Below are 15,566 nucleotides of genomic sequence, written 5' to 3'. Positions count from 1 at the left end.
GTCAGTACTGTCCATCACTTCTGTCTGTTGATGTGCATGAATATTATACAGGAAAAAATAAGGTTAGAATCTGGTGCATTCACATTCCTAGTTTAATAATAAAACTACACATTTGTCTTTACTACCTAATCACAGTTTGACATCACGGTCAGTAATGAAGAACAAAATCATGATGGTGTCAAAAAAGACTGCAGAGTGCCAGTAGATTTATGCTTTAGAGGAGAAGTATCACAAGGAGAGAAAATGAATGAGCTGTTTTTGTCTGGTCTCAAAGTAACGATTTCTGTCCTCTGCTGAAGATCAGATTTTATTCCCTTTTTCTGCAAGTCTAACCATTGATGCAAAATTTTCTTTTAAGATCTTTCAACTTGCCTGGCTGTACAGCACATGTGGCAACAACTCCATAACTTAATGAGCAACAGAAACAGAAGGGAGACAAAATTACTAGAAGCTACTTGCCAGAGAACAAACACAATCATCACACATGAAACTGACTTGTTAAACAATTTAGTCCCCAACAGGGATGAAAATCAGAGTAATCATCTAAATAAATCCCCAAAGTCATCAAATACTGGCGATGGGCAGTCAAACACTTTTTCCCCTTTTCGTTAACAGTAACAGTCCATCTTCAATAAATTAAATCAAAGAAAAAACTCATTAACATTCCAGAGTCTGAACTGATGATAAACAGACACAAATCAAAGGCAGAGTAGAAGCCTGGAAAACTAAAAGAAGAGAATAAAAAATAGACAAAAGAAAGAGTCAGACCTGCTGTGGTGATCGGCGGCGCTCCTCCAGCAGCACGCGGTTGTTCAGGTCCACAAAATCCTGCTGGTTCTTCAAACAGTTCTTTACCAGGGTGCTGCTCTTTTAGTGGACAGACGTTTCTCCTCCATGCTGTTTTTGTTAGTTTCCACCTGACTCACAGGTGTCTCTCATTGATCTCATCTTCCTCCTCCTCCCCCCACCTTTTAAAGGGCTATTCCACCCCTTTCCTTTTCCCACAGTGGTCAGACACTGAATCTATTTGAACACAGGCCTTGCACTGTGAAAAGGGCGACACAGGGTGGCACTCTCTGCAAAGTCTTCTCATCTTGTGTTCATAAATGTGGACCTTGCCCAAAATATTGCTTGATACAATAGTTTAAAACCAAATTTGGAGATTTTATGTGGTTATTCGAGTTAAATACAATTATTAAGGTTTTGGTTAAAAACATTTTATTGATCCTAACATCTCTGTATTTATTTCCTGTCCAACCGCACAGCCTCTACACTGAAAAAAAAAACACATTTTGTACATTATTTATGTAAATTTTTATTTGTTTTTAATTTTTTAATATTCTGTAGTCTGCAAAATATATATCTATGTTATATTTGCATTGTGTTTCTCTTGTAGTATCTCCTGATTTTAATAAAACAAAAACATTTGGGAGACCACATTGATTTCGTTGTTTAGAAACATGAAATTGTGTCCATGATTTGCCAGCACATGTCAGGTTTTTGGTTTTTTTTAAGGCTACACCCGCACAGAAACACATTCAGTGTTTGTGGCCTGGATGTGATTTTGTCCCTGATGTGTAAACAAGAAAAACTCACATTAAAAGTCATTCGGTCCTGTTTACACAGACCTGGAGAGAAAATCCTGTATGAGTCTTTACATGTGGCTATTTTTCCTGTCAGTCTCTGGTTAAACTTCAAATCAGAGAATCAGCAGTGGAAATAAAACTCAATGAACATCTGAAAATGTTGTTACATCATCACTAAATTATCACCACCAAAATGACCAAATTGAATCTGTCCCCTGGAGCTCGGTTTGATTGACAAAAATATCTTTTATAAAAAAAAGTCCCTTAATATTGACTGAAAACACATTGACTGAGTCACTGCCTCCAACATCCTCTGAGCTGACGCAGAGGTGAAGTTCACCAACATTTCTGATTTGACAGGAAGTGGGAGGAAGAGGTCAGAGGCTTGAAAACAGTTGAATTACAGCCAAAATGATTTTTCGGACAAATGTTGGCTGTAACCATCTTGGCAAGCTGCAAAGACTGAATCATCATCATGTTAAAGGCTGAAATACCTTTAAAAATACTGTAGCTGTAGCCTAATGTGTTCAGTTAGGCCTAAATCTTTACTCACCAGACCAGCTTTTATTTTGATGGTACCAGAAAAAATGGATTTGCCCAAACATTAAAGAAGCAGAAATCAATAAGACATGAACTTCATCACCGATCTTAAGTAGATGAGGCCTAAAAGCAAAAAACATTGAGATATATTGGAACCAGGACCAATACCTAGATACAATATATAAAGATAAAGACAAAACATAACGGGTTTAGATTCAGTGTGAGACCAAGTGCATCACTCCAATCAATGTTTTAATCATCAATTAATAAAATAAGTTCTAACAACATAAAAGAAGCATCTCAGGTCAAACTGGAGAGTTTCTTTTACATTTGAAATGTTAAAAGTTTGAATTTGACAGCTGAAGTTATTGAATAGCCCTGGTCTGGAACATTTGACAATGGTAAACATTGTCATTTATCAGCATGTACACCTGCTCCTGAGACGTGTTATCATCACAGGCTGTATGTTTTCATTCCTAAGAGAAATCAGGGAAAAATCACCCCTGGGGGAGCAGAACCCTTCGTCTGTAGTCTAGTTTGAATGTCAAGTGATTTATGTGATTATCGCTTCACAGAGAGGCCTGTGCTCCTGTGTCAAACTGGGGGCATACACTTAAAAAAGGCTAAATTGATATTTTTAGCAGTCAGCATGAGGTTAGAATTCGTTTCAGGGATGTGTGAGCACATCTTACAAAAAAAATAATCCAGTCTGAAAGCATCCCTGATGATCTAGAGTCTCCATAAAACAGCAGAAAGCGTCACAAGGTGTGAGGAATGTCAGCCATGGCTCAGCGTCGTTTCCACATGTCCCTGCATCAGTGTGTGTCTCCATAGACGTGTGTGTGTGTGTGTTTGTGTGTGTCATGCTACACTCTGCGTGCTGCTGTCTCTGCTGTGCGTCGAACCTCCAGAACAGTGTTGCGAGAAGTCCAGAAAGATGCCGTCGTGCTCCGGCTCTGAGTCCAAAGACTCCAGGATGTGGTCCATCACGATCTCCGGGCTGGACGAAGGGCTGGGACCGGAGCTCGTGTCGTGAGCCAGCACTCTGGAGGACGCGGAGGAGCCTGACACCAGAGAGCCTGTGCAGTGTGTGTCCTCGCCTGGAGAGGGCTCTGGGAGGATGCTGGGGGAGGGATACTGTGGCTGGAGAGGGTGAGGAGCTCCGGGACTGTCAGTGTGTCTGGGCCGGGGGTCCGCGGCGGAGGTCACAGTGTCTGTGCAGAGGACAGTAGATGTTTTTTATAAAGACATTCTTTATCTGTTCACCATCATAACCCATAAAGCTTTTTCAAACAGACTTTTGACAGTACATCCTATTTAATTCATTTTACATGGACCTCTTAAAATTAGAGACACTGATTTAAAGGTAAGGGATTCACCACCAAATCTCACTGTTTAAAAAGTCATCTAAAACATTGATCACTCCAGATCCTGATCTTTTATATTTTTATTGCCACTGCAGCTGTACCTGAGAGTGCAGCAGAGGCCGTGGAAGCCGGAGAGTGGTTGGCGAGGCTGGATGTGCTGGTGTTGCTGGTGGCAGAGGTTGATTCGGCCACAGAGCTGCTCTCCTCCAGGCAGGAAGTCATCTCTGAGACGGAGTGTCGTCTGATACCTGTGCCGCCTCCTGAGGAGGAGTCCATGTCGTACTCCACCACGGGGGTGAGCATGGGAACGTTGTAGCTCTTAGAGCGCACCACCGGATTCTTGGTGACGGAGGAGTTGCCTGGTTTGGATGGCCAGGAGCGCTGCAAACGTTTTTCTGGAGAGTGAAAGAGAGACGGAGAGATCTTTAGAGTTTTGGTTACTTTATAAATGAAAACATGGAAAAACACCAGAGTTCAAGTAAAAGAGATGCATAATGGATCATGGCACACTTTTAACCTTTAAAAGCACTTCCTGTACATTATCTGTACAAACACACTGTTCACTCTCTCTCTCTCTCACACACACACACACACACACACACACACATACCTAATAGGCAGGAGGAGCAGTGCAAATTGGAAGATCCATCTCTGGAATATAACCCATGAGTCCCGAGGTAGGGAGACACCACCTTCTGGATGAGCGACTCCAGACGAAGGTAGTCGTCTGTTACACCTTTAGATTCATGGACTCCCTGCATCAGAAACACACACACACACAAAACACTCATGTTATAGGGTTAGGGTTAGGATAGGGTTAGGAGCGCTCGTGTTATCCAGTAATTGCTGCTTGTTGGCCGGTGGTAGTGGAAACTTTAAAGGCCATGAAAACATTTTTTGGGGAGAAAAGAAAGAGCTCAATTTGGCTTCCTGTGATTTTATCAAACACTTTTACTGTGAGTACAATCACAGGCCCCTGGTCAGCAAGCTGAAGTTTAATATTGTTTTAAACATAATTCATAATGTGAATGAAACAGCTGAGATTGTTGAGTGACTTTGGACCCACAGTACATTCATATGAGGCGTAATGAAAATATGTGGGAAAAAAGCCATCTAGAGCTTAAGAACAGGACTAAAGACAGACTTTAACTGAGGAAAGTGAACGATGGATGTAAATTTTATAATTTAAAACATTGCCACAATTGGCATTATCTTTGTCGTTATTGGATTAAACTTTACTTCAGCAAGCAGAGGAAGTGGTTGCCAAGTAACAGCTGACACGGGTCACCTACCAGTTTGGTGCATTAAGTCAAGGTAATAATTGTCCGAACCAAATAAAGCTGTTGGAGGAGGGGGCAAAAAGTTAAGAATGATAATGAGTCTGTTACATCTGTGTGGTTATCTGAAAATGAGGTCCAGCCTCAGACTAAACAGAACTTCCTCTGTGGTAACGGTATAAAAAAACGTTAAGAACACAGGGAGCTAAATGAGACAATAGAGCTCTGATATCTTTCTCGAAGGTTCAGTTTCAGGTCAGGTCATTTTGTTATATAAAGGTTTAAAAAATTTTAAAATTTCCTCTCTGTTTCTCTCTCTGACTGGGCCTGTCTGTCTATTTGTTTCATGTATGGCAAGTAGATTCACAATGCCCAGTGGGAAGAGAGAAAGAGCCAATTTATTCTGCAGAGCTTAGAGTCCATAATGGATGAAACTTCGCAAAGATATATCTTTGGATCTGGAGTCTGATCGGGTCTTAAAGCTCAGGATGCTGCTGAATCTGCTATCACAGCAGAATCACAGCCAATTACCTTAATGGGAACAAAGGGGGCGTTGCTCCCCGTGAAGGGAAGCTTGCAACTTTGCACCCATCCTACTTTACCATACATCATCTCTGCATACGTGGAGCCTCAGTCCCTGTTTATTGCAGATGCGACATCTTGTTTCATGAGGCCCCAGTAATTGTTTCTGCTGCCAGGAGACACCGAAATTGCAGCTTTTATCTCTGCAGCGCGGCTCAAACCTACTGTGCACTTGATGTTAGTGTATTTTTAAGAAGATCAGTGGCAAACAAATTACCCTCATAATCAATGGTGCTGTTTTATGACCCCAGAGCCATTACAAATAAAAAACAAGAGCTTTTCTGTTTGAAATGTTCAGGCTCTTTGTTTTCTGTCTAGTTAAGTTCACCACCTCCTGATGCCTTTTTTCCACCGTTTTAAAAGTTGGAAACACTTTGATTCATTTCCACAGTTTTGATACGCTAAAGACCAGATTTTCACGCTGAGGGGTGCGATACATATGGGCCCAGATCCCACTCCAAAGTCTTCAAATAACAAAGGAGAGATCAATCAGGTTTCAGTACTCTGAATTATTGAGCCCATGCATCACAACCACAGCACAGAAACAAACCACATAAATAGTCCAGACTTCAGTGAACTGGCGTCACAGAATGAAAGGGAAATTACTAACAGATGAAACAAGAAGTAGCAAAAACAGCAACATGCAGTGGAGAATTTTATCTCTCATACACTCAGCCTCATGTCTTAGCTGCCCTGCTTTCCTGTCTGCTTCTATATGTTCAACTCTTCCTCTTTGCTTTCTACTGGCCTGATATTCATTGTGTGCAAACAAAAACAGACCAACTGAAATTACTCAACAGTATATACTAGTACACATTGGATAAAACAGAAAAATAAGTATATCCAGTTTTCTAGTCTTGTGCCTTTTTTAGTCTCCATACCTTCCTCTGTCTTGCCCTCCTTCTGTCTGAGTCTGGAAGCAGCAGATTTGGGTCAATGAGTCACTACAATGATGTCCAAAGTAACCCACAGAGACAGACACACAGACTCCTAGTTCGTACTCCCAGACACACTTGAGAGCACATTAAATCCAGTTGCATTCACTTCCTGACCCACATCTTACCTCTTTTTTTTGAAGACTGGCAAACAGCTGAACTGTTAGCTGGTGGGAATTCTTCATACAAGAAGCATAGAATCCGTATAATGTCTATTTTCCTGTGTGTAAGTAACAGTGATCATATCAGATCAAATCAGTTACTAATATAAACCCTGCAAAGAAACATCGATCGCCTGTTGATGAACAACAGAAATCAAACGAGCTGAATGATTTTTACAAACGGTTCAATTCACAAAACTTCTCTCATGAATGTGCTGCAGTCACGAGAGAAGACAATGACGCCAATTTACTCTCCAAGGCAAATGAGGCTGCATGAAGCGAGCAGCCAGATCATGCTGATCTTCGACTGGGCAATCCTCGCCAGCATGCACAGCTACAGCTACGAAGGGAATACATGAGAGAGAATACGAGGCCGTACAGAGCCTGTGGCAAGCGACAGCCTCCTGCAGTGCAATAGAGCAATGTGCAAATAAAGACACAAGCACTTTAGCACTTCGTTTCTTTTTAAGTGGTTGTGTTGTCATGGCAATATATAGTTAAATGTCTCTTTTATGCTCTTAAGATGTTTTATGTGAAGCAACTATCTAGTATTTTACCAAATGCTTTAAATGTTTTTGTGATGTCTCTTATGTGACCAAAAGGGTGGTAACACTGAGACAATAAAGTCTACTCTACTCTACTCTACTGTACTCTACTGTACTCTACTGTACTCTACTCTACTCTACTCTACTCTACTCTACTCTACTCTACTGTACTGTACTCTACTGTACTCTACTCTACTCTACTCTACTGTACTGTACTGTACTCTACTCTACTCTACTCTACTCTACTCTACTCTACTCTACTCTACTGTACTGTACTGTACTGTACTGTACTGTACTCTACTCTACTCTACTCTACAGTGAGTGATAATCTACCATTAACTGATTAGTAGCTTGGGTGCTCAGTACGCTGCAGAGACTGTAATTTTTAACTTTGGCCCTGCCCTAACGAATGCAAGCTAAACTAATATCCATTTGGAAACCATCTGTCATGAATGTTTTTAGTCACTGCTATATAGTTCCTGCAAAAGCACAAGGCCCTCTCAGGTTACTCAGTGAACTCCAGTAGGCTCATCGAAAAATATTGATTGTTCTTACACCAACATCTCAAACGTTCATAGAGAACCATTTTAACAGCAGATGTATCTGGAGGAAGCGTCTACAGCAGTTGGTTAATTAGTTTGGTTTTAAGTGATAGAAAGAGATAAGTTTTGAAAAAGAGGCAACATTATGAATCCTTCAATGGTCAACAATGACTGTAAATGCACGAGATGAATAAAACTGGTGTGAATTAGTTGTCTTGAAATTCCACTACCTGTCATCTGCATGAGTACAGCAACACCACATTTCAATGACAAATACACAACTCTCTTCCTGTTCCCACAGGAAGTGAAGGTAATGGACTATTAACAGTGTGCAGCTACAAGTCACTGCACAACGGATGAATAACTAAACCAATTAAATCAGATTAAGCTCGATATAAAAAATGTAAAAGTTCAAAAGTATAAAACTTAAAATTCAAAAGATCAGGCTTCTTACTGTGGGGCGATATCAGTCGCATACTGTTACTCACTATAGTTTATTTTTAAATGTTTACGAACTGAAGCTAATTGTCCACGAGAGACACATGACTGTCTGTGCTCTCATCACTTCAAAAGGGTCTTAAAGGACAGGGCAAACATGGATATTTCACAAACACTGAGACAAATGTTCAGACGCAGGCGGGGTGCAGAGGGTACTGAGTGGTCATGGGAAGACGACTGTGCGCTGCGTTCACACTGAGATTACTTCCTGTGAGACCCCTTTGCAAGAAAAAAAAAAACTACAGCCTCTCTGGACCCTCTGCTCCTCTCTCCCCATCTGTTGTCATTTACCCTCTTCCCTCACCCCATGGATGTTTGTCTGTGCAGGCCGTGCGTTTGAAGGGGTGTGTGTGTGTGAGAGAGAGAGAGAGACTGCGTGAGAGATTTTGAGACTTAGAGAGTGAAAAAGAAAAAAGACAGAAAGAGGCTGTATGTGTGTGTGTGTGTGTGTGTGTACCTGTAGTATTAGCAGCATCTGTATGATCGAGGGAGGAACTCTGGCTCGGGGACGAGACAGAGCCTCGTCCAGTTTCAGGTTGAGGGTGATGATGTTCCTGAAGTGGAGGAGAGCCAACTGACGCACTGATGGCTCCTTCCCCTGAGGATATACGCACGCACAGATGTTAACACACAGTTTTTTAGGGAGAATATTATCATGTGAGTGTGTGAGTGTGTGTGTGTGTGTGTGAGCACCTGTACAGGATAGAAGATGGCCTGAAGCATGGACAGAACATCACAGAAGAAGAAGTCCCACGTATCGGCCAGGGAGTCCAGCAACTTCTGACCTATAACACACAAGCAGAAAGACAAACCACCAATCAGAAGAGAAACATGTATGTAATGTTGGACATGTGTGTGACTTGTTAAGTAAAACTTCTGATGTTTCCTGGTCCTGAAAACGACCAGATCTTCTTACAGCTTCGTGGGTCTGTGAGTCACCGTATGTACCACAGTAGTTTGTTTTATCTTAAATTTCTCACTAGAGGTTTTGTAACTGACATAAAGCATCACTTCCTGTTTGGTCGCTGTGACGACAGTGGGGAATCTGTCGCTGTCAGTATGTGTATGCATGTGTGTATGTATGGGAATGTGTGCGTGTGCTTTATCTTCTCTATTCTTCAAATAAAGGTCACATATCAACCACAACACACATTTCAGTGTCTTGTTCTGTTTCTGTGGCCCGCTCTCACTCTGACGGTTTGTGTGTGTGTGTGTGTGTGTGTGTGTGTGTGTGTGTGTGTGTGTGTGTGTGTGTGTGTGTGCATGAGCGGGTCTAGACATGTGCATGTGTGGAGAAAAATTTCCTTCCTAGCTAATAGTTAAAGGGTGAACTCAGCATCTGATATTTTAGTCAATTGTTATTTTTCCCTGCTAGACTTGTGATAACAATGAGACACTAAGATAAAAGATTTAATCCTCTTTCCATTCATCTCTGAATTCAGCTGAAATGACTCACTGGCACTGTGAGCATTTCTCATCAAAGCAAGGAGGCACTGTTATTTAATAACTAGGTGGCATTTAAATTGTAGGGCACAACTAACAATTTTAGTTTTTCCACTGTTTACATTATGTTGTGGAATTTGTCACCAACACCTCTCAAATAATGAATTTTTGAATGAGAAACCATGAAAAATTTGATTGAATTACTTCTCTTCATGATGGCTTTTTTTTATTTTTTAACAGCTTACATTTTCTTCCCTTCAGTTATTATAGATTTATATCATCACCAACAGCCTGTATATGCTTTTTTTTAGCTGCATCACCACAGAGATGACAGTCGGTCTGTCAGTCGGTCCACTTGTTTATCTAGCTCCATTACCAGGTCAGAAGTTCACTATGTTCAATACTTTAGCTTATTACCAAACACCTACAAAACCAATGACATTCCCATCTACAGACTTGCTGATGTGTTTATCTATAAGTCGCTAATTTTTAGCCTGTCCTTCTATAGGAATGTTTAAACTGTGTGTCAGATGTCAATAAGTCTCAGTTATGTGTTCTGTCAGTCTGCAATCCTCCCTCTCTCTTTGAATGTGTGTGCATGTGTTAACATTTAAGTGTGTATTTGTGTACCTTCATAGAAACGGATCTTGTCTCTCAGTATGACCATGCCTTTAGTGAGCAGCTGGTTCTGAAGGTACTCAGTGAAGAAGGAGCCCAGCTCCGTCTTCAGCAGCTGCCTGTGAAAAACATGCGTGCAATGAGTGCGTACACACCGCCAGTAATACCTCCTCAATATGAACTAAACCTAATGGGTTCTCATGCACTAGAGAGCTGCAGTGTTTAAACAGCAGCAGACTCAGGAAATGAGAAAAGATGTTGTTCACACTGAAAACAAAGGCTACAGCAGCACCTGAACATTTCAACAACAGTTGACTGTTAGCAACGGCACAGATTAGCATGAAGGATCAATTGGTGTTAATTCAGGAGGAGAAAATCTGACCTTTACTCTTTGTGGAACACAAAACATCACTGGGCAAACAGTGTATAATTGGACACATTAAAAAATGTTTCACAAAGCTTGCTGCTCTCTTCCTTGACACAGAAAGAGTCACGGCCCCTGCTTTCTGTTATGTAATGTGAAGATTTTATGTTGTTCAATTTTAGAACAACTCGAGTCCATTCACAACCCCAGGCCATGTCAGACTGGCACTCTCTGGGAAGATGCACTGTAATATTTACTGTAGACCACTGGAGTCAGGTTTAACAGTCCTGTCCGCAGCTACAGTGTAATCACACACACAGCAGTGACCTCTCTGCAACCTCAACCTGACATTTCCCCTTTAAAAGAAACGTGAACATGTTTCTGGTTCAGCAGACAGTACACAGCCGAAAACAGCAGGAGAAAAACATTAGCCACGATGCAACTACAACAACTGTTACTGGGCATGTGTTAATGTTTCAGTAAAGACTAAATTTAGCAAGCTGAAGCTGCCATTATGTGTGTATGGGCACAACAGTGCCTCTGCCAGCAAGAAATCCATCTAAGGTGGAAGGTGGGAAATTACAGAAGAAATCACTATAATTTAGTCCTTTCCTAAAATACCAACCAGCTCAAGCATGACATTCAGTGTGTTTGTGTGAAAGTCAGCTTGAGAGTCAGAAAAACAGACACATAAAACATGAAGCTAACACAACAGCTAACCTGACACCTTCATTCAAAGTGTAGAGTTCATTTTCCCCCAGATCCTTCCTCTGGAAAACTGATATCACCGCATTGTGGATGCTGAGAGGAGAAACACACAGAGGCATTTAGTTGACAAATATTCACAAAACAATACAATAACATTCAATTTATCAACTATACGCATGATCTCCTAATGCATATTGTTGTTAAAAGCTAAATTATTTTCCCATGGAAGTCCTGAGATGCAAGTAAGAAAAAGTTCAATCTGGTGATCTGTCTAAGTCTGGCCTAAATTGTTTTCTTTCCTGTTTATAACTTAAAGGGATAGTTTGGATTATTTGAAGTGGGGTTTGTATGCGGTATTTATCTATTTAGAGGTATTTATCCGTAGTAAGTGTATTATTTACAGTAGATTGTGCTCAGCACGCCCCCAGTTTGGAGGAGCAGGCAGGAGTCCCACCCATGCTGTACTGCTGTGAACGGGGTCGGCAGAAAAGGTTATTTTAGCCACCTAAAAAAGGACCACCTAAAAAATCACCATCATTTTAAGCATACGCCATATTTTGAATATTTTTACATTGCCGTCAGACTTTCAACAGAGAACTGAAATCATTCTTTCTGTCTCTTTGCGCAGTTCAAAGCTAAAGACAAAAACAGTAACTTTACCTCGCAGAACATGGGAGTTGCTCTTCTACCGCTGTCTTGACGCTTGTCTTGGTTAGTTTGCTTGTGTTACTGTGTGACTTTGGTCTTTTAAATGCTTACAGTGAATTCGGCCTCAACTATCATATTAGATCATTGAACAAGGTTGCGTAGCTCAATGTATTCTACATGGAAATCACTTTAGTTGAATGAATTTTATTCATTGAATACTATCTTACAGACAACGCATGTGTGTTAATACTACAAATTTTCTGCATGGCCAACTGAATGCATGTTGGTTCCCATGACAACACGATGCACAGTCTCTGGTTTGTGCTACTGTAGCTGCATGGTTTCATTCTGTGACATTAGTAATGAACACGTTTGCATCATGACCTGCATATACAGTATAACGTATTTCCTCAGCTGAGCATCTATATGGTTCATCAAGGATATTTTCAAGGAAAAGAGTGGGGCGCTGTTTACCACTGATTTCTGCTGAAACATGGACCAGGTTACGTTTGCAGCAGAAGGTGCCATGTTGATCTAGCCAGGTGAAAACATGACAACCTTCATGACATTGAAAACGCCGGCTTTAGGATGAACTTACCTCGCTAACCTGATAATCTCACTTTGTATTAAAAAAAATTATCCTGACAAAACATTTTTAATCGCATGTTCTTAAGTCAGAAAACAATTTAGATCAGACTTCAGATTTTCTTACTTGTCTCTCAGGGCTTCCATAGAATGGACTCATGGATGTCATACTAATTTCTTCTCTTGTCTGTTACAGGCTGTTGAGACTGATCAGGTTTACTGATGCCATGTCACATGATTTCAGGGTAATAAAGAAAAAAACTGGTTAGCTGTTGCATGAACCTCCAGACCCCCAGGAAACTCCACTCTCTGCTGTGTAGCGTCAAATAAAACTGAAACACCACAAAAATAACCAGAGAAAAGAGAGAAAGAGGACCAAAGAAGAAAAGGATCTGTGAGGCAGAATGAGATGAAAAGAAGAGTGAGGGATTGATGCAGATAAAAAGAGATTGTGATGGACCCTGAGGGCAGAGAGACGGATAGAGTTGATGCTTATGTGCATGCATGTGTGCAAAAAAAAAAAAAAAAAGGTTTGTATTCATAGCATGAATAACGGCACCAACAGACACTTTCTGCTAGTGTTAGTGCCTTTTTTCCTTGGTACAGCCAAGGAAAAAAGACACACACATACATATATTTCCATGTGTGTGTAAACAGCTTGAGAGTAGGGCTGCCTGCATGACCAAAAATACATATGTTCACCTTTAGTAAAATTAAGGTGGCTCACACTTCAGACCACACATGAGTCTCTCACACACTAACCTGTTCCAGGTGGCATTGGCCCCAGCCCTCCTCTGCTGGGTCCCTCTGTCCCTGCTGCACTCCTCTGCCAGTCCTCCAGTTGTTACTCCTTTATCCCCTCCTCCTCCTGGGGTTTTCACCTGCGAGAGGTCGGTCAGACTGGAGGACGAGCCACTTTTCAACTTCAATTTGCTGTGGAGACTCCTTGAAATCCAAAAGACAGAAAGAGAGAAATGATAATAAAAAAACAAAAATCTCTTGCAGGATGTTTTCTTTTCACGTTTATTCCATGTTAACAATCAAGGCTCCATACTGAACAGATAAAATAGAGAAAAACTTTAAATCAGCAGAAAATCCAAAGAGAAAAAGCGTGAGGGACAAGTGCTGATTTTAACGGCTGACAACATCAGCATTTATTGATGGGTGATTACTTTTTATCAACCATCTGTTAATGTTGACACAAGCTGATTTACCATACCGCATGGGGAACATTCAGTAGGTACAGGAAGAGGGATCCAGAGGAGAGTAAACTGGAGAGGGACGAAGGAGGAAAAAGAAAGGCATACAGATGAGAGCATGGTCAGAAAGAGAGAGGAAGAATGAGGAGCTGGACGCAGGCTGGAGGAGGTACAAAAAAAATCAGAGCAAACAAGAAAAAGAGTAAATTGAGGAGTGGAGATTGAAAATGCAAAGGTGTGACGAGGAGGAAAAAAGGAGGAGTGTATGGGGGGAGGTAGATGCAGTAAATACTCAGGTTGGTCCACGGAAAAGAAATAAATATTTCACCATAGATGCATTTAGTTTCAGCAGTTACAGGCAGAGTGGTGGCCGTTTTTATCTGAAAAAATAAACTCAAGCCTGTTGAATCACTAGATTTCCTCACAGTGCAGATGAAGAGGATTAAAGCACAGAAGTGAGGTGTGAAGGCCGAAACTCTAAAAACTGCTAAATATGTCAGGTACAGTTTATGAAAAAATCTTCTCCCATATGTACAGCCTATATATGTGCGTGTGTGGTTGTATGTAGGACAGGATATAGATACGCATTGCAAACTCCTTTTATTTATATTACTGCTGTCTCTACTGTCCAACGAATGAAAAAGACTTTTTACATTCAAACACGCAAAGCAACTAATGTCTGCAATAGTTTAAAACATACATAATAACTCCCTCCACACAGACGCACTCGCACATTATGTACTTACTCTAGTAACTGAAAAGGTACCACATATCCCCACTCCATGAGTGTGTGTGTCACACTGTACAAAACGACAGGTGAATTAAAGAAAGGATGATGATAGAAGAGGAGAAACGGCACCTCTGTCCTCATGCGTCTCTATCTCACCCTTTCACATGCCCCTTTTTACATTTTTTTTCTTTCTTGTTACTCTCGCTCTTCCACTTCTCCCTTCTATTCCTCATACCTTAACTGTTTCCATTCTTCTCTACCCTCTTCTCTTTTTCCCCTTTTGCCAGTCTGTGCCAGTCGGTGGCCATGTGACCCTGTGAGCTTTTGTGCCAGGCAAACAAAGGAACCCTTTGAGGTTCGAGAGCTGGCAAGAGGGAGGGGAAGGATTTAAAAGTGACACACATTTCACTTCCTCCTCCTCTCTTTCAGTCTGTGTGGGGTCATGGACAGATTGAAGTTGTACTCAAACTGTTATCACATTTGCACAATTCACTGATGTTCAATATTTACGTATCACATTGATTTTGTCTGCTTCTTACTGCCATCTGCCGTGAAATCATTTACTTGTCGTCTTTGTTTTCAACACATTTGTAATGATCCGTGCCCATTGAACATTGCTCACATGAACGGAATTAAACTCAATTGAATTTAAATGAGCTTGGACACAAAAACCAGACCAAAGAGAAAAAGAAAGGAGGAAATAGGGAGGCATGTAAAAGAATATGGCAGAGAAGAGTAGAGAAGGTGTGTGTGTGTGTCTGCAAGTGTGTGTTATAGGTCCGTCTGTCAACCTGGATCTTAGTTCAGCTCTGTATAAATAGGTCAGTGTGAGAAACAGGAGCCCTGAGCTTAGACACACACACACACACACACACACACACACACACACACACACACACACACACACACACACACACACACACACACACACACACACACACACACACACACACACACACACACACACACACACACACACACACACACACACACACACAGCTTGCGTCAAAGTGAAGATGTATTTCCAAATTCTCTTAGAAAAGGTGCAGTGTTGTATCTCGTGCCACTGAATCTTCAGACACATCAGTCAAATGTTTTCTCCTGAAGAAGTAGTGACGCAGAACATGAAACAGAGGCTGTACAGACTCAGAGTAAACACTGAGTTGCAAAAAGCATCTAGAGACAATCCCACTGCTGATGGACAAAGTCTATATTTCTATATTTGTGTAAGTTAGAGG

At 41.2% G+C, this 15,566-nt stretch overlaps 1 protein-coding gene across 3 annotated transcripts in view; it reads right to left on the bottom strand.

The window, feature by feature from the left end:
* Positions 1-2,340: 2,340 nt before the first annotated feature.
* Positions 2,341-15,566, bottom strand: part of LOC139221584 (proline-rich protein 5-like) — a 255,194-nt gene continuing 241,968 nt past the window's right edge. Inside the window, exons 3-10 of one of the 3 annotated variants that reach the window (XM_070853495.1) lie at positions 13,162-13,344; positions 11,179-11,259; positions 10,107-10,213; positions 8,727-8,818; positions 8,491-8,631; positions 4,104-4,248; positions 3,595-3,888; positions 2,341-3,340 (exon numbers count right to left, since the gene is read on the bottom strand). In XM_070853495.1, the coding sequence (XP_070709596.1) occupies positions 2,988-3,340; positions 3,595-3,888; positions 4,104-4,248; positions 8,491-8,631; positions 8,727-8,818; positions 10,107-10,213; positions 11,179-11,259; positions 13,162-13,344 (1,396 nt within the window). In that variant the 3' untranslated portion in view covers positions 2,341-2,987. Of the gene's footprint in view, positions 3,341-3,594; positions 3,889-4,103; positions 4,249-8,490; positions 8,632-8,726; positions 8,819-10,106; positions 10,214-11,178; positions 11,263-13,161; positions 13,345-15,566 lie in introns of all 3 variants that reach the window. The other 2 variants (XM_070853497.1, XM_070853496.1) reach the window with 2 other exon arrangements.

This window comes from Pempheris klunzingeri, chromosome 22 (genome assembly GCF_042242105.1).
Source record: "Pempheris klunzingeri isolate RE-2024b chromosome 22, fPemKlu1.hap1, whole genome shotgun sequence".
NCBI classification, from domain to species: domain Eukaryota; kingdom Metazoa; phylum Chordata; class Actinopteri; order Acropomatiformes; family Pempheridae; genus Pempheris; species Pempheris klunzingeri.
The sequence above is the reverse complement of the archived record's forward strand: the minus strand, read 5'-3'. Positions and strand labels throughout refer to the sequence as shown.